We start from the raw sequence: 26,365 nt of genomic DNA, 5'->3' as shown, positions 1-26,365 counted from the left end.
GGTTTTAGCCACAAAAACTTGTCAAATTAGGGCCTAATTATTCTGCTTCCAATGATTGTGCTTTCACTTTTGCTGGATAACTTTTTTCTGGAATATTCTTGACAGTGGCAGATTTATTACTTAGTAAGTGACATTTTTTGAAGGGTATTAGAAAATGGACAGTGAAAATTTACATCTGTCAATATACAAACACAAACAAGTGTTACTATAACACCTGTCAGAATCAATGTAACACTTAAAGACAGTGCTAAACTGCCACACCAGAGCCTGATGAATAGACAAACATCGTTTGTAATTTCCATGTAGACAGCCCACATGGAAAAACACTGGTCAATTCTCTGTGTTCAGCAGTAGAAGAAGGAAGAACAGGAAAGAGCGAGGCCCCAGCATCCACAATGTTGATACCTGTGATGGTGTCAGCAAAGACAGGATCTAAGAGGATCCCTCTGTACAACCCATACAGATTGGCCCTATACCAGGTAATAGGGGAGAGGCCAGAGATGGCGAGGCTGCGAGCATCGGCAGGCACCGTGTGGTTTTGCCACGCAGCACCAGTCTCTGCATCGGTCACCTCAATCAAAAAGGCCTGGAAGGCCCCATCCTCAGCAGACCAGGATAGGAGGAAGCTGTCCCATGATACGTCGTTGATGGTAACATTGGTCACCACGGGCTTCTCCTCCTCTGGGTGATGACAAACACATCAACATAGAGTTACAGGAGTGTAACAGACATATAGAATGAAGGCCAAAGGTTAGACCGATACAGGTTTTTCAAAGCCGATCCTGGAAATTTTTGGACTGAAATTGTACTGACTAGGAGTATACAGCAGCATTAAAAAAAATGCAGAATTGGCTCCATATATTGGTCCAACCTTACAATAAACAAATACAAATGCAGACAATTCTGGCTTCTATTTGAACCTTTCTCGTTGCCAACAAAGTACATTGGGACACATGTAAGATAAGACTGAGCTTCGGCTCAACAAATCCTCCTTAAAAAAATCAGTTACAAAAAAGTGAGTGACATTGCTGATCTGTCACTTGTATTCCAATGATTTCATTTCCCTGTCAAAAGAAAAGATGGGAAAAGGCTTTCCCTTTGTCTGGAGTGGACATATTCCTATACTTCCACTACAAAGAGGATGAAAAAACCTCATTATTGACGGTTGCCTATAGCCATCTCCTTTAAACCATCATGTAAGTGGGAAGACTTAAAGATAGAAATCAGTAGGCAGACATGCTGATGCAGCTAGTAACCATTAATGGCTGTGAATAAGCCATTAACGTTTGAAGGTACAGCATAGCCCGGCCAGAATAGCAGAGGTACAGCGTCCACTTCAACCATATAGGGAGGCCATGCAGAGCCACATGTGGCAGCCTGTAATTGCAGACCATTGAGTGTGCAAGCATTCAGAGAGGTAATTAGAAAGAGACAGAGATAGATGGCACAGGTAAACATCAAGGCTCTAATTATCCTCTTTTCACTGTGGCAGAGTGGAGTGCAAATGGGATGGTAGACAATAGCAGTGTGATGGGATGGGGGTGGCTTTCCTGGAAACACCTGATCATGGCTTATGAGATCTCACATGGACATGGAAGACGCATTTACTGTATGATGTGCCTGATGAGCTCCTGGGTGTGCAGTGTGAGAAGGACTTGAGTCAGCATTCTGTTCATAGCTACAAATTTTTCACCCGAGGCTGCAACAGTAATGTAGTTGTAAGGATAGGAATGAAGTGTTAATTAATGTATTTCTCAACAATGTAGAGAGTGCAATATAAATAGATAATGACTATGTTGCAAAACATTGCAAAAATAGAGAATGTATAATTGCTCACAAATACTGTATATTCATTCAATTCAATTCAATTTTATTTGTATAGCGCCAAATCACAAACAGAAGTTGTCTCAGGACACTTTCCATATAGAGCTGGTACAAACCAAGCTCTTTTATCTATGGAAAACCAACAATTCCCCCATGAGCAAGCACTTGGCGACAGTGGCGAGGAAAAACTTCCTTTTAACAGGCAGAAACCTCGGGCAGAACCAGACTCTGGGTGGGCAGCCATCTGCCTCGACCGGTTGGGTGAGAGAGGGAGAGCAAGAGAGGGAGAGTGAGACAGACAGACAGACAGACAGACAGACAGACAGACAGACAGAAATGCAGTCAGAGAGAGAGAGAGAGAGAGAGAGAGAGAGAGAGAGAGAGAGAGAGACATGCAATCACAGTAACAGTGACAGTGGATGTAATAATAGCAGTGGCAGTTGCAGTGGATGTCAGGCAGGGCCAAGGCGGGAGACGCAGCTGAAATCCACAATCCAGATTCAGCCACTGTGTAACCTGCAAGACGACCAAGCACAGAGACTCTGGGGAAGGAGCTAAGTTAGTAACACGCCGTGGTAGGACATGAAAGCGTGCAGATGGAGAGGGACAGAAGGACAGAGGAGCTCGGTGTATCTTTGGAGGTCCCCCGACAGTCTAATCCTATAGCAGCATAACTAGGGGCTGGTCCAGGACAAGCCTGAGCCAGCCCTAACTATAAGCTTTATCAAAGAGGAAAGTTTTAAGCCTACTCTTAAATGTAGAGACAGTGTCTGCCTCCCGGACAAAGACTGGAAGATGGTTCCACAGGAGAGGAGCTTGATAGCTAAATGCTCTGACTCCTGTTCTGCTTTTTGAGACTTTAGGAACCATAAGTAGACCTGCATTCAGGGAACGCAGTGTTCGAGTGGGGCAATAAGGTACTATGAGCTCTTTAAGATAAGAAGGTGCCTGGCCATTTATGGCTTTGTAAGTAAGGAGGAGAATTTTAAACTCTATTCTAAACTTTACAGGGAGCCAGTGCAGAGCAGCTAGTATTGGAGAAATATGATCTCTCTTCCTGGTTTTTGTCAGAACACGTGCTGCAGCGTTCTGGAGCAACTGAAGAATATTCAGCAACAAATTTGGGCAGCCTGATAGTAAGGAATTGCAATAATCCAGCCTGGAAGTTACGAATGCATGGACTAGTTTTTCTGCATCATTTTGAGACAAAATATGCCTGATTTTTGCGATATTACGTAGGTGAAAAAAGGCTGTCCTTGAAATTTGTTTTACATTGGAGTGAAAGGACATGTCTTGGTCAAAGATGACTCCCAGATTCTTTACAGTGGTGCTGGAGGCCAGCGCAATGCCATCCATAGCTGCTATGTCATCAGAAAGTGACTTTCTAAGATGTTTAGGGCCTACTACTATAACTTCAGTTTTGTCTGAGTTTAGCATCAAAAAATTGCAGGTCATCCAGGTCTTTATGTCATGAAGACATGCTTGTAGTCTAGTTAACTGACTGGTTTCTTCCGGCTTCATTGATAAATATAGCTGGGTATCATCTGCATAGCAATGAAAATTTATTGAGTGCTTCCTGATAATCTTACCTAAAGGAAGCATATATAAGGTGAATAGAATTGGTCCAAGCACAGAACCCTGCGGAACTCCATAGCTGACTTTAGTGAGCACAGAGGAGTCGTCATTAACGCGTACAAACTGAGAGCAATCTGACAAGTAGGATTTAAACCAGCTTAGCGCAGTTCCCTTAATGCCGATGAAGTGTTCCAGTGTCTGCAATAGGATGCCATGGTCAATGGTGTCAAATGCAGCACTAAGATCCAATAAGACTAGTACAGAGACAAATCCTTTATCAGATGCAATTAGGTCATTTGTAACTTTAACCAGTGCTGTCTCTGTGCTATGATGTACTCTAAATCCTGACTGGAAATCCTCAAATAAACTATTATTGTTTAGAAAGTCGCACAGCTGATTGGCAACTGCTTTCTCAAGAGTTTTTGAGAGAGAGGGAAGGTAGGATATCGGTCTATAGTTGGCTAAAACCCCTGGATCAAGAGTAGGCTTTTTAAGGAGCGGTTTTATCACAGCTACTTTAAAGGACTGTGGTATGTAGCCTGTTGATAAAGACAGATTGATAATGTCTAATACTGAAGAGTCAATTAGAGGTAATACTTCTTTAAACAGCTTTGTCGGGATTGGATCTAAAATACAGGTTGATGATTTTGATGATGAAATTATTGAAATTAGTTGGTGAAGGTCAAGAGGAGTAACACAGTCTAAAACTGCGACAGACTGAGTAACAGTTTCTACAGTTTCTGTGTTTGAAGACAAAACAGTACCTGTTGATGGCAGGAGTCGATGAATTCTGTCTCTAATAGTTAGAATTTTATCATTAAAGAAGCTCATGAAGTCATTACTGTTCAGAGCTAAAGGAATACATGGTTCAACAGAATTATGGCTCTCTGTCAGCCTGGCTACAGTGCTGAAGAGAAACCTGGGATTGTTCTTATTTTCCTCTATTAGTGCAGAGTAATAGGCTGCCCTGGCACTGCGGAGGGCTTTCCTGTATATTTTAAGACTGTCTTGCCAGGCGGACCGAAATTCTTCCAAATTGGTAGAACGCCATTTCCTTTCTATTTTCTGTGAAGTTTGCTTTAAATTGCGGGTTTGAGGAGTATACCATGGAGCTAACCTCCTCTGTTTAATTATCTTCTTTTTTAGGGGAGCAACAGAGTCAAGTGTCATACGCAATGAACCTGTAGCACTATCAACCAGGTAGTCAATCTGGGAGGGACTAACGTTAGCATAGGAATCCTTTGTTGTATTGAAACATAGCATTGAATTAAATACTGATGGGATCATATCCTTAAATTTAGCTACAGCACTATCAGACAGGAGTCTGGTATAAGAATTTTTGCCTACTGGCTGGTGGTCTGGTAATATGAATTCAAAAGTTATTAAATGATGGTCCGATAAAAGAGGATTCTGTGAGGAGACTATTAAGTCTTCGATTTCAATGCCATATGTCAGAACAAGGTCGAGGGTGTGGTTAAAACAGTGAGTTGGTTCATGTACATTCTGATGGAAGCCAACTGAGTCTAATACTGAGATAAACGCAGTGCTAAGGCTGTCATTATCAACGTCGACATGTACATTAAAGTCACCTACAATAATTACTTTATCTGCTTTAAGGACTAAGCCTGATAGAAGCTCAGAGAACTCAGCTATAAATTCGGAGTAAGGACCAGAAGAGCAGTATACTATAACAAATAAAACTGGCTGCACTGTTTTCCATTTTTCATGAGAAAGAGTGAGAACAAGGCTTTCAAATGAGTTATAGTCGAGTTTAGGTTTAGGGTTGATCAAAAGGCTTGAGTCAAAAATGGCTGCAACTCCACCTCCTCTGCCGCTGCCTCGAGGAATGTGAGTATTAATATGGCTCGGAGGAGTAGCTTCATTCAGGCTCACATACTCTTCAGGACACAGCCAGGTTTCAGTCAGACAAAATAAATCAATATTATGGTCTGATATTAACTCATTTACTAGAACAGCTTTAGAGGACAGAGATCTGATGTTGAGGAGTCCACATTTAATTCTCCTATCTTGTTGTACTATTGCAGAGGTTGTTTTAATTTTAATTAGATTCTTATGTTTAACTCCTCTTCTCGGTACATAAACATTTACAATGACTGTATAGCTTAAAATGGTCTTAAAGCTACATTACTGTACGTTACAAACATAATTAAATGTTTGTATGCTGTTCGAGATGCTTGAAATGTTGTTGTCAAATTTTCAAAATGTCCTGTTTTAACATTGTGAACACCACAAACAAAATTCAATTCCTCTCCATTGTACTGAAGTGAAGGCAGAAATCTTTATTCCTTTCTATTTTTGTATTTTAAATGAACCCACCCTTTAAGCCCAGCTTCAGTTCTGGCTATCACATGCAGTTGAAGATGTGTGTCATGATCAAAATCAGATCAAATGAAATGGTTCCCAGAGATATCACCCTTTCATTCTGATATCTGCCATTTGATACACATGCATTCATATAATACTACAGTGTATTTGTTTTTGAAGATTAGAATCAAGCTTGTAACCAAGGCGTGGCTTGTGCTAATACACTACTGCACAGACCATGCCAGTGCATGCAAGAGGAATAATGTTGCTTTTTTCATGCTTTATGTTCTGTTTTTCAGAATCAAATCAGATGCTCATGCACTATTGTCATATGAAGAAAGACACACCAATATAATGCCAAAAATGATGGCAATATATAAATTGACTGTTACATTTCAAGTTGTCATGGCTTTTCAAGACAGCACTGTTTTTTTTTGTGTGCAGGTGATCAAAAATACAAAATATGTACTGGACAGTTAATATCAGTTTAATACTGCTATTTCAAAAATGTAATGTGAAACAGCAGTCAAACATGTTTGTTCAACTTTCGCATTTGTACAAATACGGGCATGAAAAACTGGGTCTACTGCTGAATTCTCCTCCAGTCATCTGAATTAAACTGTGATAATCTGGGTTTTTGTCTCCTGATTTCCCTGTTTCAATTACATTAATTTGTTACTACATCTTCATCCTGCTTTTAAAAGTATCTTGATTTTTTGGAAGCACATTTTGGCTTGGTACTGATTTTCATGTACATAACAAACTTGAAAACAAATTTGTGTAATCCTTTTGATGATTGCCAGGCACAAGTTGAACCCCCAACCTCCATCAAAACCTTGTATCACTTCTCTCCACCCCTCCTCCCTCAAATCTCTCCTGTAAATCGAATGTGATCTGTGTTTACATTACGTGTCTAGAGGTGATAAAGGCTGCAGATCGGCAGGCTGTGGATTAGAGGGCTGCTGATTTTGGAGACAATGTTTTAACAGGAGTCCCAGCATGTGGCCTTTTATCTAACAGACCCACAGTTCATCATGGTCAAATCACACAAAACCAGAGGGGAGTGGTGCTCACGGCAACAATTATCACATGAATGAAAATTGTGCAGGGCACACACATGTCCATTGAAAACCACAGCACACACACACACACACACACACACACACACACACACACACACACACACACACACACACACACACACACACACACACACACACCTGTTTTCATCACTTGTGGGGACATTACATAGACTTACATTCATTTCTTGGAGCCTTATCCTAACCCTAACCCTAACCCTAACCACGATTTGCCTATTCCTAACCCTGTACCTAACCTAACCTTACCTAACCCGTACCTAGGGTGACTAGATGTCCCGCTTTGTGCAGGACAGTCACACATTTCCATTACTTTTGACACGTCCCGCAAATTGTGACGTTGTCGCGAATTGTTAGCAACACTCTCAATAACAAATTGCGACATTGTCACAATTTGTGGAACACGTGAAAAGCAATGGAAATGACTAACTGTCCCGCAGGAAGCGGGACATCTGGTCACCCTACCCGTAACCCTATCCTCAGTCTTCACCCTAAAATTTAATGATTTACATCATGGGGACCTGCATTTTGTCCCCATAAGACAGGTAAGTCCCCACAATGACTGTGTAAACAGATTTTTGTCCCCACAATGTGAGTAATACGTGGGCACACATACACACACACTTACACTAGGGAAAACGCATATGTTTTCATGTGGTTTGGCCTCTCAAAAGTGGAGATTTCCGAAGATGCCGGTTATTTGTTGGCGTGTAAACTGGGTTAAACGGCATTTTAGGTTCTGAAATGTCACAACATGCGACTGAATACTTAATGTCATGTGAGCGACCTACAGTATGTTTACACTGGCACCCATAGGTTTGGCATAGTTATGATGCGCTCGACGGCAAATTTATCCGGGTTCATGTAAACAACAACATTTTTGAAAACGATGCTGTGTGCACGATGTTATTTTTGAAAACGGAGGGGCCAAAATATCCGTTTTCCGAAATACCCATCTACGTGTAAACGTAGGGTCAGTTTCACTCTATATCAGTCTTTTTAGCCACTGAGTCTCTCAGTCATTTGTGCCACACATGACCACACAGACAAGTAGATATAAACAGTAGACACACTCAACCATCCACCATCCCCCCCCCCCCCCCCCCCCCCCCCCCCCCCCCCCACACACACACACACACACACAGACACACATACAAGTCTGTGCTCTGTTCTTCTTGGCAACATGCAATCCAAAAAAATGCAACAAAAGACAGCTATTGCACATCATATCAGTTTTTGCCCATAGCCATGCAGTGCATAGTCATTGCATAACTGGAAGATTTGCTTGTGAAATGTTTAGCTTGGAGGCACCCTGACTGCTGCCCGAAAAAAATGCGAAAATCACCCCATCTGTCTTTTCCTGTTTTGGTTAAAAAAACAGGAAAAAAGGAAAATCCCACATGCTATAAATGAGCCTGGGGGTGGGGGGTAGACACAGAGTGACTTGCATTGAGAAGCTAACAATGAATTCAATTCATTGCCTCGGTATTTCTGCAGTACTGAAGGACAAAAAATGAACCTGTGGTTAATGAGAACTTCTCTTATGCTCTAACCCTACGCCATGAGTTAGGAACCTCATGGAAACAGTGGGCTACATTCAGAGAAGACTCTCTCAGACACATTTTACAGTTACTGAATATCCTGCATGCTGAGTCTCAGCCAAGCAACTGACATTGTCAAAGGCAAAACCTTATTACCTCCATGCTTTGTTTTTAGAGGTCAGCTCACCTAATGCATAAAAAGTCACTTACCTCTCTCAGTATTTAGTTTTGCAGATAGGTTTGTTTTTATCTGCCTAGATTATGAGATATTTTTACATGACAATCTCTTTCCAGGTATTACTCTGGACAATCCACAGAACACACTTTCAATGATTCAATAATTCACATAGGGACTGTTTCTTAAATTGAAGGTAGTTCCACTCAAAACTGTGTGAGGCACGTACATTGGCATAGAATAACTAGGACAGTGTTTCTGGAATAACAAATGTATTTCCTTGGTTACCACATGAGGTAAGAGAAAAAATAAAGCTTTTGGATAAAGCAACCCTTTAAAATTAGAGATGTGCTGAGATAAAGCAAAAAGATGACCACTGCCTGAAATATTATCTGGGTAATAATACAGAGTAAAGTATCTGAAATGTCAGTGTTTGGAGGAAATGCCAATACCGATAACTCTAAACCTCCAGACAGTTGTGCCAAAAAAAATTTCCTCTGTCTTCCACTGTTTCCTCCCAGACATTTCAGGCATTCTATAATGTCAAACAAGGCACTATGGCTTAGTCAGGATCATTGTTTTTGAGGATGGAAGTTGTGTTTTTTGCACTGCTGACCTGTGGGTGCTGAGATGGTGCTGGGTGCGCTGGTCCTGTGGCCCCTCTCGGCAGTGATACTAATGGTGTACAGCATGCCAGGTGTAAGGCCCCTCAGGTTGTGAGTCTCAGAGTTGCCTGGGACAACCTCCTCAGCCCTGTGGCCATCAGCAGATACATAAACAAGTCTGAAGGAGTCCAGTTTGGCCAGGGGGCGTGTCCACTCCAGCATCATGGTGGTCTCTGTCACTTCTGCAACAGTCAGGTCCTTGGGAGAATCCAGGGCTAATTAGAAAGGTAGAGAAGAGGATTGGGTGCTATACAGATAGGTAGTAGATTAAAAATAGCATTTGTTAAAAACGTTTCTGTTGCTGTCTCCAGAAATGGTCTCTGGGTTGGATATTGCTCCATGTGGAGAAAGAGGAGAGGCAAAGCCAGACATGTATGAACTATAAAACAGAGATTTCATTAATACCATCATTTACAGTTAGACTGGTGTGGTATACCAAGTAAAATGATCTGAAAAAAAGATATATGACTTTACAAATGGAGGATTAATTAAGTCTAAAAACTTATCTGAAATAGAACACACTGAGGTGATAGGAATATTGAAAAGTAAACACCTCTCAGAGAACATTAGAGATGCTTGGTGGCTTATTTCTGTTAACAGACTTCCTGTTCGAGCTGTTTCATGGATTTGTTATGAAACAACAAAACAATATCATGATGATGAAACATCATCAGTCCTTCTGATGGACTATTACAGAGCCCTGGAGGTCTGATCAATAATGCAAGGCCTTGGATTGGTTTTTGATTTAAACAAAACTCTTTCAAGTATGGACTTCTGGAAGAACAAATGCCTTCTAAGCGAAAGAATTACAGACAGAAAAAATAAAGCTAATTGTACAGGTTGTGCGGTTGTAGACAAGGTCAACAGAAACATGCCATTAGATGCAAATTGCCAAGGGGCTGTGGAAAAGGATACAAACATGCACATTTGCTGTATGCACTTTATATACAATGGTTTATATGTGTATGTATGCATACACTGCTCAAAAACATTAAGGTAACACTTAATCATCACAGTATAACACCAAGTCAGTTAAATTTCAGAGATGTCAACCTGTTCATTTCAGAAGCACAAGTGATTTTGATTCAATTATCACTGCTTTGGTGCAAATGAAAGTGACAATAGGTGCAATGGAGAGGCAAAAGCAATATAAGCACCAAAATGGGAATGGTTTTGCATGTGGTGGCCACAGACAATTACTCTCTCCTTATCCTGACTGATTCTTCTCTAGTTTTGAGTTCTGTTAGTGTCCTTGTCACTACTGGATGGCACATCCATATGTGTGGTTGCAAGAGGGTTTGTTGTGTCTCCTAGCACAGTCTCAAGAGCGCGGAGGAGATACCAGGAGACCGGCCATTACACAAGGGAGAGCTGGCCAGTGCCATAGAAGGGCATCAACTCAGCAGCAGGACCAGTATCTGTGCCTTTGTGCAAGGAGCAACAGGAGGAGCACTACCAGAGCCCTACAAAACAACCTCCAGCAGGCTACTGGTGTGTGTGTTTCTGACCAAACTGTCAGAATCAGACTCCTGGCATCTTCTAGTGGGACCTGTGCTCACAGCCCAGTACCGTGCAGCTCGATCAGCATTCACCAGAGAACACCAGAATTGGCAGGTCTGCCACTGGCACCCTGTTCTCTTCAAAGATGAGCACAGGTTCACAATGAGCACATGTGACAGGCCTCAAAAAGTCTGGAGATGCTGTGGTGAACATTATGCTGCCTGTAACATCTACCAGCATGACCGGTTTCGTGGTGGTCATTGATGGTCTGGGGAGGCATATCCTTGGAGGGTCACACAGACCTCCATGTCATAGCCAATGGTACCCTGACTGCTGTTAGGTAGTAGGTAGCCACACACACTACTGAGTCACATTATGAGTTACTGTGATGAAATTTGTGCAAGTTGGATCAGCCTGTGATTTCAAGGTTTTACTTTGATTTTCGGTATGATTTTGAATCCTGCCCTCAATGGGTTGATGATTTTGGTTTCCATTGACTGTTGTTACATCATTTTGTTCTCAACAAATTATACAATGTACATCAGTACAACTTGAATAATTCGTTCATCATGATCCAATATGTGATTTAACTATTCCCTTAATATTTTTGAGCAGTGTATTTGTATCTAGATCTATACTGTATACATATGCTTTATTTGTGCTGGATTGGTCAAAACATCTTTTTTTTTTTTTTTTTAATTTTTTTTAGAATTTTTTCATTAGAGAATGAGAATATGATTATATGGCAAATAGTGTGGATTAAGTCCAATGCCCATATATAATGTGATTGGATAGCTGCTGTCTAAGTGAAAACATTTTACCAGTCACTGCGTTGGTGGTTGTCGGCAGACTCTCCCGCTCATCTTTCACAGCCGTCACACCCATCCCATACTCTGTGCCCGGCCTCAGGCCTACATAAAAGGGCAAATTACAGTAAAAACACTGTTATACATAAATAAAAAGCACTGTCATGCTTTGTTTGTGCAAATCCACTGAGGTCACACTAAATGAACAATGAGGAGGCTCTGTTGTCAAGTGGCCAGCTGTTTCAGCTAATGGCTCCAGTACCTATGGCAAACACACAAATGCTCTCATGTGGTTTGATTGCACAAAAGATTGCAGCCTAATTGTATTTCATGCTAACCCTGTGCTCACTGTGGAACATAAGTGTTGTATTTGCATTGATGGATCTATAGAGCCCTTGTTGTGAAGCAGAAACACTACGTTCTATGATACAGCAGGCTCTAGAGGACCTTTGGTCTCGACAGTTAAGCCATCTCTCGGCCTGATCGCTTCTAATTCCTTTATTAACTCCCACAGAGGTCATCACACACAGATTCTTGCAGCATGAAATTACACCTAATGGCCAGGAAACTCATTATCAATAAAATCACAAGCGTGAAGGCAATTACAGACAATAACCGTGTGAAAAAAAAGTGCTGAGGTGTGCATGGAGAGTGACATCCGCTGAATGAACACACTGCTTTATATCCATGGATAGGCATCCCAAGGACAAAGAATTGTGCTAGACAAAGACACTATAAGCCTGTTTTTTGAAGCTCTTTTTTTGCTGGTTTTTCATGGTGTCTAATCCTGCCATGCAGTAGCACACGGTGTAGAAACAGACTGAAAAAAACAAATCCACTTCAAAGCATGGCTTTATAAGGTCAGCAGTGCAGATAGATGGAAACATGTCATTTTTCTTGTTTGAGCAAGATCTCACAGTGGAACAAGCTGCAGTGTTATTCCATTTAGTCTGAATGCCAAACTCCCAGGTGGTTTTCTAATAAAGTGGCTCTTTTGTAAATGGGCTAACATTTCACAACACAAAACAAAGGCAACCCATTTTGGCAATGAACTGAATAACTGACTATTTAACAAGAAGCACCACAAACACTTGCCCAAGAATTAAGAGAATAAACACTTCACACTGTATAATTTTTTTTCCCCACAGCTTTTCAGCTGTGTCATTTGGATGCAAAGTGGTAATGGGCTAATGTGAACTCAAAGCAGATAAAAGAATGAAAACACTGAGTATGTTACTGTGAAACAGTCCATTCGTTTTGCTGGGAAGGTTTTTTTTTTTTTTTTTTTTTTGTAGCTGCAATCAGAACTTTTTTAGCCTTATTTCTCTGATATGGTGAGTGGGTGCAGGGTCATAAATTAATTAAGTTTTTTGCTTTAACTCCGAAACACACCAATTTCAAACATTTTTGCATTCTCTCTATTTAGATATATAACCATGATATATATTGTATATATATCCATGACAAGTAAACTCCATCTGCTGATGAATACCTTGAGATGTGGTTGAAAACTTGGGAAAACTAGTTTAGTGAACCTTCATGTTAAGATTAATGTACTTGGAGAAATGATGTCTGTGTGTGTACCCTGCACATTGATAGTAGTAATATCAACCTGATGTGTGTGTGTGTGTGTGTGTGTGTGTGTGTGTGTGTGTGTGTATGTGTGTGTGTGTGTGTGTGTGTGTGTGTGTGTGTCACTGGGATCCAGTACCGCTGATCTTGGCCTGGGTGCTGTCCTTGGTTCCAGGTGTGAAGAGCAGCTCTCCATGCTCACCTCCAGACAAAGGTCCATACTTGATGCGGTAGTTATCTACCTGAGCTTGGCTGTTCTTCCACTCGAGAGTAATGCTCTGGTCTGTCAGCTCCACTATCTGCAGGTCTCTGGGGGCGTCCAGGTCTACGACACAGAAATGGGCTTTAAGCAGATGTAACCTTACCTTAACACAAATTTACCAACATTTCTAATCTAGGCCCATCTTAAGTAGAAGCCAAAACTTACACTGGGAAATTTTTCTCATTATTGTATACCACCTTCCACCCCCACCCCACCTCCCAGCCAGCATGCTGCTCATTAAACAGTTAATGGCTGTAACAGTTTTTTTTTTCTGAGAAGACAGTTCTAATTTTTTAGGTAAAACATTCAGGTAGATCTGTTTTTTGGCCCAACACAACACATCAAACTGTTGTTTCAGTTCAACCTGTGAGGAAAGATTCATAGACAGGAATGCTGGTCTGTTCTGTCCTCCGAGCCATCAGAGACACCTCGTAGTGAGTGTCAGGGGTGAGGCCTCCCAGGTGGTACTGCGTGTCGGTAGAGGACAGCTCCACCATGTTGCGATCAGCAGGGTTGGAGCTTGGCCCATATGAGATGCTGATGCCATCCACCGCAGCTACAGGCTGGAACCAGGTCACCAGTGCTGTAGTGTCCGTTGTGTCCCTCACGTCCACCTGGCTGGGGGCATCAATCACTGGAAAAGGGATAACATAGACACATAGCTTTTAGCAAAATTCCAATTATTTCTATTTGCAAACACATATTACATGATCAAAGTTGTTTCATGAAAGATTGTTAAAATTGATTTGTTTCAGCAGTTAAGTTAAAGACATTCAACATTTGGTAGTATTTTAACTGAAAAGTGTCCACTTGGCAAATACTAAGTTGTTGCTACCAGTCAATTAGTCTTGTGTGTGTGAGTCCTCTGAGTGAATCAACTTTTACCAAAGGTTCATTTATTAGCAGAACACCATTATGAACAGAATTCTTCTTCATAAAATAACACACAACCATCAAAGGATAGCTTCACGATTCATTTCCATTGAAAGCACAGTGAGAAGGAATCTTTTAATGTACAGTGTGAACAGGAGGAATGATTACAACAAGAAAAACTTGTTTCAGTTTGGGCATCTGACAATTGTTTTAAGACATAATCAAAAATTGCGAACTTGTCCTTTAACTGTAGGATGGTCAAAGCTGAAGTAAAAACAAAACAAAACAAAACAAAAAACCTGTGACTGTGAAGTCAGAGGTTTAATTCCAGCAATGCTTGATGTCATGTGCCCTGTCAAAGTAAATCTTTTGTTTCAATGATTCTGTTTGATATTTCATCACATATTATGAAAATGTATAGAAATGTAAATTTCTATTTACTTCATTTTGATATTACATTTTCATAGATGTCAAAAGATTAAGGAAGTAAATATGAAATCATTCATGTAATTCATTAAAATAAGCAGCAAATTCCTCCCTAAAATATGAACATAGAACATCTGTTGTGCAATAAAGAGCCATGTAAGACTGGTTTTATGCAGTGCAACATTTGTGCAATGACTAGCAAATTCCAGAAAAACAAACAAATTGTTGCCTGTTATCATGACGATTTTCTGATGATTCTCTGATGTAGCTCAAACACTATGTTGCACAAAACTGAAGCTGCATTCAGCACACTATGTAAAGCCATCCTAATAACAACATGTGCTTGGGTGCAGGGTCATTCACAGAGCTATAAATTACTGAAAAGTACCTGAATCTCTTTGTGTGTCCCTCATGTAATTGCCTGATAACATTCAATGTCTTCTTAAAATAAATCTCCAATGTAAGAACATTTGCAGTTTTCCAAATGAGCAGTATCAAACCATACAACAATTAATATATCTCATTATTCTTTGTTCCATTACAGCTCTGCTCAAAACTATGGCATTATATCTCTGCCTGAATAAATATCATGCCATACCGCTCTGACTAGGATATCCCAGAGGAACCCTCCTAACCTTGGCAGTGTGAGTGCTTTGCTACGTTGCTAACTAGCCACAGCTTAAGTTGTTACAGTCAGCACATTAGCTGTTTGGTGAATAAACACAGACTGTACAAGCAGTTCACAAGGCAAAAATCTGCTCTATGTTCTGTCTGAACACAGTTCCTTCACAGTTTTTCGAAGTGAGTAGCAAGCAGTATCCAGATAACCACCAAAATTAGCTCATTATACAGAAGATCGGATTGGATGCATTACATAGTATGAAAGAAGGCTCTTGGTAACATGGTCACACAGCAGACACTGCAGTTCATTAGAAGACTGACATAAAAAAAGTGGAAATATCTGTAAGACATCTGCAAGTTAAGAAATTGTTTATGCTCATGGTCAGTGAATGCTGATTTTAAACTTATTTGTTTTACTGTCAAACTTTGTGTTTGTGTCTCTGTTTTCTTTCTTTCCTGCTAGAATTTGTGTTTTAACAGAAGCAGATGTTTTTCATCATTTTTATATCACTAGTAGTGTTGGTGCCTTGCTCTGATCATTGATGGAATTGAACTCTTACCATGAAGGTAGGAAGCACATGATTGAGTCAGGAGGGGTGGGGTGGGCTGGAGGTATGAATAGTCAGAGTGTTATATGCATGAATACAGTCATTTCAACAATGCAGCTGCTGAAAAATGTGACAACACTTTTGCATTTCTGAGATTATTCAAGATATTTACAGATCAAATCCCCACCACATGAAGGGTACCTTTTGACCGGCGCTAAAATTGATTTGCCTCATGCAAGCAACTTTGGGAAAGTCAACCCTCTGTGCAGCACTGATAAAATGAAGAATCTGCATTTGAGCTAAACACAAATTTGTCATCTGAGGAGGACACAAGTGTGTGGTTTGGGGGTCACAATAGCTCTCTACTGGAAGGCTGGCATCTCTCTCAGCCTCACTGCTTGACTGACTGGTGCCTCCCACACATGGTGGGTTAGCTTGGAGGGGGAGGAGAGAGGGGAGAACGGAGGCACTCACTTCACATGATTATCCCCTCAGCATGCATATCTCACAGTATACACCCACAAGTCAGTGTAATGGGAGACATTAAGAGAGTCTGAGTAACACAGAGATCTCTGAAACTCATTATCTAGAAGTAGTGCTGATACCTGACCATACGTGTGTGTATGAGTGCATGTATAAACAGTAGATATGAATTTATCCCCTTTGACGTGTTAAATGGTTTATGTGTGTGTGTGTGTGTGTGTGTGTGTGTGTGTGTGTGTGTGTGTGTGTGTGTGTGTTTAACTTTCCCACAATGTTCTAAGAATGTTGTGCATGTGTGTTTTTGGTCATTCCCAAAATGTTAGAATGACCACATAGCGTAACATTTTGGGAGGTAATTTTAACATTCTCTTAGGTTCTCTTGCTTTAAAGTGCTTTATAGGTACATGACTATTTGTACAATATGTCATAGTACAAAAAGTTCATTAAACATTTTAACTTTGCTTCAATTTTGAATAAGCTAAAATTTTGATTTTGAATTTTGATTGCTTGTTAGATTTGAATCAAAATCATTACATTGTTTCAATACATATATTCAGCCAAAATGTAGCTGCATGCAGACTTTGTAGATAACGGTTGAATTAATATTAATTCAGTGTGTTATGGTTGGAAATCCAAATTTATTCAACAGCCAGAGAAAGCAATGAATATGAATGCTGGATGTTGAAAAGCTGATGCTAAACTGCACTGCTGGCTGTAAAAGTTCAATAATACCAATAATGTATGAAAGATGTGGGATATTTAAAGCTTTAAATGAAATTTCTGCCTTAAGGTACAAATAAGCAAATAAGAGTTGTAAAGAGTATGAATAGGGCTGGACAAGAAATAATGTAAGATGCAAGATTGGAGCTAAACTGCATAGCTGTAACATTTTATGAAGATGTGGCTGATGGCATGTGAAGAGCTGGAAAAGTGGGAAAAAATCTTATTAGTATGAAAAGTTGAATCAAGCCCATAATGTCAGAAATGTGGAACATTTTAAAGTTTCAATAGGGATTCCATGCTGAGTGTTGTTGTCGTGGTTGGTGATAAGGACAGGGAAGCAGGTCCAGGGAATGAGTGGAGGAGGTCACAGTTTTTTCTGATGCTGTTGTGGTTCTGTGTGAGAGAGTGTGTTGTTTAATGGTATTCTGTACGCTGTGGTCGTGGCCAACAGCATCCATGTTTAGCTGAATAAATTTACTAAATGCAAGGTAAGCGCTTTTCATGATGTTCTGTCATATCGGTCCTTCGGAGGATGTTACAGTATGAATGCACAGATAGACTTGAAAATTTAGGGCTGTATCTGACTCAGAATGTTGTAAGTCAAATCAGATTGCCATTGTATCCACGGCCACTTTTTGATGCACAGTAAGTAATTTATACACACCTCTGTGAATGGGTACCTTCATCAATTTTTCAAACGATAGACCAGGATCCAGTGACATCATTTGTATGTCAGTGGATGTTGTTACATTTAAAAGAATACATTACATTACCAGCTCTGATCTTGGTGCTAAGTGTAGAAGAAAAGGTGATGATAGACCTCTAATGGCATTTTTATGCATATTTCTGTAATTCCTAGTAAACTGCAGACTATTGTAAGTGGCCTAACCCACTGCTAGGTGGAGTTGCAATTCATTAAAGCTGCAGTAGGTAAGATGCAGAAGAGAGCAGACTTAGCCTGAAAATTTGAACCAACACAAGTTCCACGTCACTCCCCCTCCCTCTCTGCTGCACTCATGCCCTGTCTCCAAGACCCCTCTCCCTGCGGTGGCGGTTGCCGTGACAACCAGTAATTTTAGCCTAAGTATAAACAAGCTAGAAACAAGCTAGCTCTGCCCAGCCTCTACATCATAGTTGTTAACATACGGTACGCTCTGCGGAGTGTCACTGTAACAATCACCATATTAGCTTTCTGGTTATTTGTTGTCTTAGTCGTATGCTGTTGTTGGCAGTGGCGGTATGGGCAGTTCCTCCTTTGCAGGTGGCTGTTGCTCTGCCATAGCTTTCACTAGCCTAGCCTCCTGACGCCGCTCACAGAGCTGTTTGACTGAGCGGCAGCTGGCAGCATGAGTGGAGGGAGGGGGCGGTTCACAGCGTGTGTGAGTAGTGATTGACTGATGTAAGACACTCCCTCAGATGCTCCTCTGGCTCTGATTGGTTGTTTTGTGTCGAGCGTGGTGGATTCTTGCAAATTGCAGTAGGAGCAGTAGGTGGGACTAATGGAACATAACATGTTTCATGTACTGCTTTCTGGGCATAGGGACAGTTTTAGCAAATATGACAAAAAATTACTTTTCTACAAGTTACCTGCTGCAACTTTAAACTTGCTGCATGTGGTGGATATTGCAACACCTGTTAAATCTGCTTTGCTGAAACAGAAGTCACAACTTGCCCAGTTTGAGTTCAGGTTTAAGTTTCAGCCTGGGAATCCAGCCACTGAAGCTCACTGTCAGTACATTTAGCAACTTTGACAAGAGTTGGAGCAGTGGTTTAACCTACCCCGGTCAATACCTAAGAGACACCTTAAATAGCTGGTAGTTGGTGATACGTCTAGCAAGTGAAGTCATGAATTCAATTCTTTCGCTTTCTTTCTCTGTTGTGGCTGTGGTGTTGGTGATCTGCTCCGACTCTGTTTTCTGTGTGTTTTCCAGGGCTGGAGCACGGCAGGGGCGGGGCTGATCCTCACTGGGGTTGAGCAGCTACCTGACACACCTGTCGCTTATCTCCGCTAATTAGGACTCTCCTTCTTAAGCACGCTTCTCTCATACTCTGGTGCCAGATGATCCTCTTGCTCATGCTGCGTGTCTCGCCCCAGTTACAATCTCCTGGTCCCTGCCTCGTGTTCCCCAGCCGTCTTGCCCTCGAGCAGCGCTGTCGTTTGTGTGAGTTGTTTTCCTGCCTGTGAGCTCAACCCTTTATGGAGATTTTTGTTATTTAAGTGTCTGTTGAGTTGTTCTCCAGCGCTTGTTTTTTCTTTTGTATGCCTGTGTGCTCTTTTCCCCCAGCGGAGTTTTTTGTTGCCTTACCTGAGACTGTCGAGTTATCTCAAGCACCTGTCTCCAAGTCCAGCTTGTGAGTTTTTCTCTGAACAGTGTTTTTGGGTTTTTTCGGTAACTTTCAAGTTTTCCCTCCAGCACCTGTTTTTCCTTTTGCCTGTGAGCTTTCCCTAACGGAGTTTTGTGTTTTCTCATTAGAAACTGTTGAGCATCCTCCAGCAGAGACTGCCTTCTTCGTTCCAGTTATTTGACCTCCTGAGTTGATTATTCTTTGTGTTGTTACTTTTCAAATAAACTGAGAAATCTGCTCCTCTGCATTTGAGTCCTGCTTTCCAATATTCATCACATTTCTCTCTTTACTGTATATCGATCCCCAGCCCTGAGCTCCTCAGACTATTACAAGCCACTGAGCTTAATTGTTGAAGGCGCTTTGGATATAACTCACAACTTACCAATAGGGTTCAAAATCCATATCTCTTTTAATATACTCGCTAAATCACAATAAAGCAATGAAATCTAATGAGCTAATTACAGAAAGCATAATTTAATTCCAGAACTATGCAGTGCTCCTCAACCTGTCGATGCTGGTAAGTCAGGAACCTTAAATGAACCTTCTTTAGAGGACTGCAACTACATATGCGCTACCAAAATCTCAAAAGATCATACCATATTATTATAACAAATAAATCATGTTTGTTTTTCCATCAATGCACTGGTTACAGGTGCATTTTAGAACTGATTACAAGATTTTACTTTTTGTTTTTAATGCTTTGATTGGGCTAGCTCCAGCACTGGTAAGGTGCTGCTTTCCATCCCAAAGAGTCATTGAGGCCGAAAGGTTTTCCGTGTTTGGGCCCAATTTATGGAACTGTCTCCCTCAACATGTTCTTTCAGCCTCCAATGTTTAATGTTTGAAATCCAAGCTAAAAACCCACTTTTATTCTCTGGCTTTCAATGTGTCTTTGGTATCTCATCACATGTCTGTGTCAATTTCTTTACTTTTTTTTTTTTCACATTTTAATGTGTAAGAGCACTTTAGTCAACCGTGGGTTGTTTTTAAACTGTGCTATATAATAAACTGACTTGACTATGGTATGCTAGGAATGTCAGGCTTGTTTCAATAATATGTTAGGAACCTATGCAAGGTGACGACCTGTTTTTGCATTTAATGTGGACAGATCTATGTGACAATTTATTCCACAATAACCTGTATTACTGGAAAATCACAGCTGCACAATCTGCAGCATTGGGTCAGACAGATGAAAAGGGAGTTTAGATTTGTTCTCGTGCAAATGTGTTTTGAATATATTGGTTAAGATTGATACTAAACCAGTGAGATTACAATTATTACATCTTATCTTTAACTCTTACTACTGGCATTTAATTTTATCTACTTTTCTAGAATCAGTCATCAACCTCCATTGTATGAACTGTATCAAGTTTATGAAAATTTTATGTTTATAAGGGTAATAAAGGGCTTAGTATGCATCAAGACTGACAAGCTAGGGCAGGGGTCTGCAACCTTCAACATCAAAAGAGCCATTTTGGCCCCTTTCCCAACAAATAAAATTCATGTGGAGGCCCATAACCTATTTGACACCCTAAAATGAAGGTAACACAGCATATAACGTTTTACAGTCATGCTATGTATTAAAAAACTATAGTTTTCTGCATTAATGAAATCATAGAACTACAAAAAGAAAACAATTGACATTTTATTGCTGTTTTATTGCTGTAACAAAGGGTTTATTAAGGTATTCATAGAGATTTCTTTCAAATAAAATAGATGCAGGACTATCTGAGTCCTTCCCCCATTTGTGGGGGGGGGGGAAAGCAGCCCACTTAAAAATTAATAAAAAAACAAAGAGCTGCAGCATATTCGCTTTAAAAAGAGCAAAAATAAAAATATGGCGGTTTATATTTAATTATGGCTTAAGTCCATTTCAATGTGTCGACATCCTTTTTTTTTCTTTCCTCAGTCACGTATAGCATGTGGCTCCAGAGCCAACCCCTGAACTAGGGCAAAACAACAGTTGACGACATACCACCTCTTTATAATGCACACCAGTCAACATTTGGATCTGAAAAGTGTACACATTGTCAATCCTAAAATTAACACTTGGCAAACACTTGCTTTGGAATATCAGAACAACGAGGACTGAATTTACTAATTCCCACATTTAGCAAGTGACTACAGTTACGTGGTCAGAATTGATACACCTGGTTGAAAGTGAAATGCTATGAACATCTCTTCATTATTTCAATGAAAACACAAAAGGGCCTGAAGGTAATGCACATATCACATACATTATGCTTTGGGTTGTGATTTTGAGAGAAGTTACTGGCAAGTGAAACAAATGGTAAGAGTGATTACGAAAATGGATGGGAGAGATAGCATAAATATAGTCATTGGTGGAGCATGTTTCTTGGGCATGCTTAACCTTGGCAGATTTGTCATGCTGGCTCTTGTTGTCTGTCCCTCCGTCTGTGTGGCATAAATACAAAAAGCGTGACTTGAAGCAAGTTTGTTCATCATCAAGTGAGGGTAAGCCTCCTCCCATTTTGGTGAGATATTTTTCATTCATAAATTTCTAATCTTTTTTGGCAAGTACTCCATCAATCTCATGTTCAACCTTCTTGTTCTTGTTTTTTTCTTATTTCCAGTTGCTCTTTTAGTGAATGACTCCTCCTCAATAGATGTTACAGCTAATGTTCTACATTAGCTGTACTGCAGGTGACAGTATGTGTGGTGGTGTGGGGTTGACAGGTCTGCACAATGTTGTGGATTAAAATTTGTGCCATTATCTCATCACCCATCTCGTTGTCTTCTGACATTCTTGAAGATTTCTACAACAAACTATTTACAAACAGAATTTAACTCTCTATTGTGTAGCACACAACACAGTTGAGGATAAAGTTAGAGAACTAACTGAAAACCTGTACAAAACAAAAGAATGATAAGCTAGTTAACAGCAACTATGGGTACTCACTTGTAACGACATTCTTGGAAGCAGGTGGTCCACGCTTGTTGTTCTTCACCATCTCCAGTTTGACCTCATACTCCTGGCCAGGGCCCAGGCCAGACTGCTCAAAGGTGGTCTCTGGACGGCCAAGGGAGTTAAGGATCTCACCATCCTCCTCTTTCTGCCAGCACCAAAAAACACCAGTAATCCACTACAAAGACTATCCTGGCATAATTTGTGAGATGGGAAGAAAAAACTTCCCATAATACAAATAATACATACTGGCACTCTGGGTGGCGTTTGGACTGGAATTGACAGGGGAGTCAGTTTAACAGAATGTGGCTTGTAGCGGATCCCAGTTGCATTGTGTCTATGTTGAAGTTTCTATTATAGTTTCTTTACTCAAAAAAGAAAATAAAGCAGTAAACAGTGATATTCACTCTGTGCTATAGGGACATTGGATCTGTCATAACATTTTAACAGTTTTAAGTGCTGTGTTTTTTTTTTTTCATTCTGGCCTGACAAAACTATTTTCCACAGGATAATCACCCTTATCGTCATGTAGGCACATTGGGCAATTACTGAATTTTAAAGTAGGGGTCTGCAGTGGGTCATATGTGGTTTTTACCAGAGGAAAATGTGGATAATGATAGAGGCTGCAGTACGCTCTCAAGCTCAACCACCCTCGTGGAATACAGAAACTCCTGTAACATGTTGGGTAGCAGGGCTTACTGTGTTTCTGAAGATGAGGTTCCAGCCATCAAAGGGAATGTCCAACGGGTCCCACTGTACCTCCACTGACGTCTCCCTTACTGACTTGAACTTGAGTCCCTCAGGTTCAGGCAGATCTGGGAGGCATATAACAAAACTTTGACAACATTTCATCTAGATTTACGTACTTCTTTTGTAAACTACTACAAAGAGGACTGACATACATGTAGCCACCCTTGCACTGACAGGAACACTCCTTTTGTTGTTGAGCACAGCATAGACACTGATCAGGTACTCAACGCCAGGCTCAAGCTCCTGAATAGTGGTCATCTTCTGGTCACCTGGAACCTGCATGTCCAGCTCCAGGCCTCCAGGGGCAGTGGGCACATATGTGATCAGGTATTCAATCACATGCATCTCATTCTCCCAGGACAGGTCCACTGTTTCTGGGGTGACCTCCACCACTGTTAGGTCCTTGGGTGGTGAGACTGTGGAAAGATACTGAATTTAGTGATGTATATTGCGATATGATCTGAAGACTGAGTACAGTATTCAGAGCCACGTAGACATTTTTGTATTTGTCACTGAAGGCTGATGTTGTTATATAAAATGATATAAAAGGGCTCCACCTGATGGCACACGGTGAGTACATCTGTAGGTGGACAGAACAAGTGACCCTGTTCCACATTTTTAGATGCTAATATAAATGAAATTCCACCATAAACCTTATATTTTAGATTTTGCTAAATGGTCACAAACGTCAAATTTTTGTGTCTGCGATGCTGAAAAAGCTCACTGTAGGAATTTACAAAACAACAACATACATTAAGACAAAAAAAAGCATGAGTAGCATTGAGAACAAGGTCGCTTAACCCAAAAAGACAATGGGTTGTGTAGACTTGAAATCTGGCAGTGTCTATGTTGTCTTATTTAAAAGCTACACTCATCAAAGTTCTTACATGAGCAACGGGTTAAATGACTGTGTAATGTGAGAGGAGTTTCATATTTACAAATCCACAAAGCATTCTAACTTTTTTGGCACCCACCAGTAGTATGATAAAAGACACTGTAGCAAACATGGAGAAAATCCTGTGGAATGCATTGCCTAAATAGCACGTCTAAGAATTAATTCTGGAAATTTGCACAGCATGCATGCACGGTCGATCTTACCCTCAGAGCAGTCCTCCCCAATGAAGCCCTCATCACAAAGACACACTCCATTCTCACAGCGCCCCTGGTTCTGGCAGTCATCTGGGCAGGTCAGTATTGAGCAGTCCAGGCCAGTAAAACCTTCATAACACATGCAGTTGCCATCAACGCAGTAACCTCTATCAAGGCAGCTCCGAGGACACATCTTCTCACTGCAGTCCTCACCAGAGAAACCCTTATGACAAACACACTGTCCGTTCACACACTGACCACGGTCCAGGCAGTCACTGGGGCAGGTCAACTCACCACAGTCCTTCCCCTTGAAGCCAACGAAGCACATGCAATTGCCGTCTATGCAGTCTCCATGTCCCATACAGTCTTTTGGGCAGGTCTTGATGCTGCAGTCCTCCCCATTGTAGCCTTTGTCACATATGCACTGTCCGTTAACACAGTGACCACGGTCTTGGCAATTGTTAGGGCAGGAGAGATCGCTACAGTCTTCGCCTTGGTATCCTACGTTGCATACACATTCTCCATTAATGCACTGGCCCCTGTTGCTGCAGTTGTCAGGGCATGAGAGGATGGAACAATCTTCACCCTCAAATCCTGGATCACAGATGCACTTCCCATTGAAGCAATGGCCTCTCTCATTACAGTTCTTGGGACAGGTGAGCTTTGAGCAATCCTCTCCACTGTAGCCAGTCTGGCACACACACTGGCCATTCATGCACATGCCACGGTTGTTACAGTTGCCAGGACAAGTCAGCTCACCACAGTCTTCCCCAGTGTAGCCCTCTTCACAGTAGCAGGTGCCATTGATGCAGCGTCCGCGGTCATAGCAGTCATTTGGACAGATGAGTTCAGAGCAGTCAAAGCCTGTCCATGGCTCGTCGCAAACACAGTCATCATCCACACAACGTCCACGGCCAAGGCAGTTGTTGAGGCAGTTGGTCTGGGTGCAGTCCTCTCCAATGAAGCCCTCCTCACAGAGGCAGGACCCATCTACGCAATGGCCATAGTCACCGCAGTCTAACAGGCAGAGCTCAATACCACAGTCGTCCCCACCAAAGCCCTCAAAACACTCGCATTTGCCATCCACACAACGGCCCTGGTCCTGGCAGTCATTGGGGCACTCAGGTTCAGTGCAGTTGGGACTCTTCCATCCAGGCTCACATATGCAGCTGCAAGTATCAGTGCTCCAGTTCCCATGGCCATTGCAGTAAGGCTTTGTGGACACTTCACCTGGGGGAAGGCAAGAGAGAAAAAGGAAGTCAGGGGAGTAATAGTTTTACAGTTTGCTTGCTTTACATTTTGCCAGAGTTACACTATTTTCAAGTGGTATTACAGTCGCAAGTTTCCAAACTCTCTTTATTGGTATATGCAATGATGCCTTAACAACCCATAAACCATAACAGCTGGCTGCATTATTCAAATTCAAGCCATGACAGCCAAAAAGCAAAAAAACATAGACTTCTTGAAAAAGACAGTGATAATTTTTCATAAGTCTGTCAACATTGGATTATTATTATGGTTAAAATGAGGACTAAAGTAAGATCATACAAGTCTGCCCTAAAACAAGAAGAGAAATGGTGTTTAATACAAAATCTGAGGTTACAGATCTTGGTTTTACCCCAAATTCAGATCTAAGATTCTAGCCCCACATCAACAGGGTGACAAAAATGTCCTTTTTCTACATCAAAAAAATTGCAAAGCTATGACCATATATCAATCAAAAAGATGCTGAAAATCTGATTCATGTCTTTACTTAAAGCCAACTGTAACATTCTATTCACTGGCCTCCTGTAACAAAAATACTGAGACATCAGCTAATTAAAATCAATGCAGTTTGGCTATTAATAAGAACCAAGAGGGGAAAGCACATTAATCCAGTTTAGCTACTCTGCAAAGGCTTCCTTAATGGACTAGAACCAAAGTACACAGCTGAATCCCTTTTTCACTACTTGTCTTCCAGAACACTGCAATCATCTGCTGCTAGTCTATTGGAAGTTCCAGTAACAGCCCAAAGAAAATCAGGGATGCAGTTCAGTTCACTTTATTTACTTTAATTACTTTCCTGATAACAGGCTATTTATTTTATTCTTACAGTTCACTGTTTTTTTTCCTTGTTGTGTTATGCATTCCCTTTATTCTATTTCAATTCTTTTTTTTCTTATGCATTCATAAAATTTATGTCAAGCACTTGCACGTCCATGCAATTTCTTTGTTGTAAAGCACTTTGCAGCACAGAGC

The 26,365-nt window shown here is 41.0% G+C and overlaps 1 protein-coding gene across 4 annotated transcripts in view; it reads right to left on the bottom strand.

The window, feature by feature from the left end:
• tncb (tenascin Cb) overlaps positions 1 to 26,365 on the bottom strand; it is a 62,491-nt gene that overhangs the window by 22,856 nt on the left and 13,270 nt on the right. For 2 of the 4 annotated variants that reach the window (XM_070963633.1, XM_070963634.1), the window contains exons 3-11: positions 24,137 to 25,357; positions 23,191 to 23,454; positions 22,988 to 23,103; positions 22,283 to 22,436; positions 13,707 to 13,976; positions 13,220 to 13,405; positions 11,524 to 11,613; positions 9,154 to 9,417; positions 406 to 681 (exon numbers count right to left, since the gene is read on the bottom strand). In XM_070963633.1, coding sequence (XP_070819734.1) covers positions 406 to 681; positions 9,154 to 9,417; positions 11,524 to 11,613; positions 13,220 to 13,405; positions 13,707 to 13,976; positions 22,283 to 22,436; positions 22,988 to 23,103; positions 23,191 to 23,454; positions 24,137 to 25,357 — 2,841 coding nt within the window. The remainder of the gene's footprint in view (positions 1 to 405; positions 682 to 9,153; positions 9,418 to 11,523; positions 11,614 to 13,219; positions 13,406 to 13,706; positions 13,977 to 22,282; positions 22,437 to 22,987; positions 23,104 to 23,190; positions 23,455 to 24,136; positions 25,358 to 26,365) is intronic. The other 2 variants (XM_070963635.1, XM_070963637.1) reach the window with 1 other exon arrangement.

The sequence above is a fragment of the Chaetodon trifascialis genome, chromosome 6, assembly GCF_039877785.1.
Source record: "Chaetodon trifascialis isolate fChaTrf1 chromosome 6, fChaTrf1.hap1, whole genome shotgun sequence".
NCBI lineage: Eukaryota > Metazoa > Chordata > Actinopteri > Chaetodontiformes > Chaetodontidae > Chaetodon > Chaetodon trifascialis.
The sequence above is the reverse complement of the archived record's forward strand: the minus strand, read 5'-3'. Positions and strand labels throughout refer to the sequence as shown.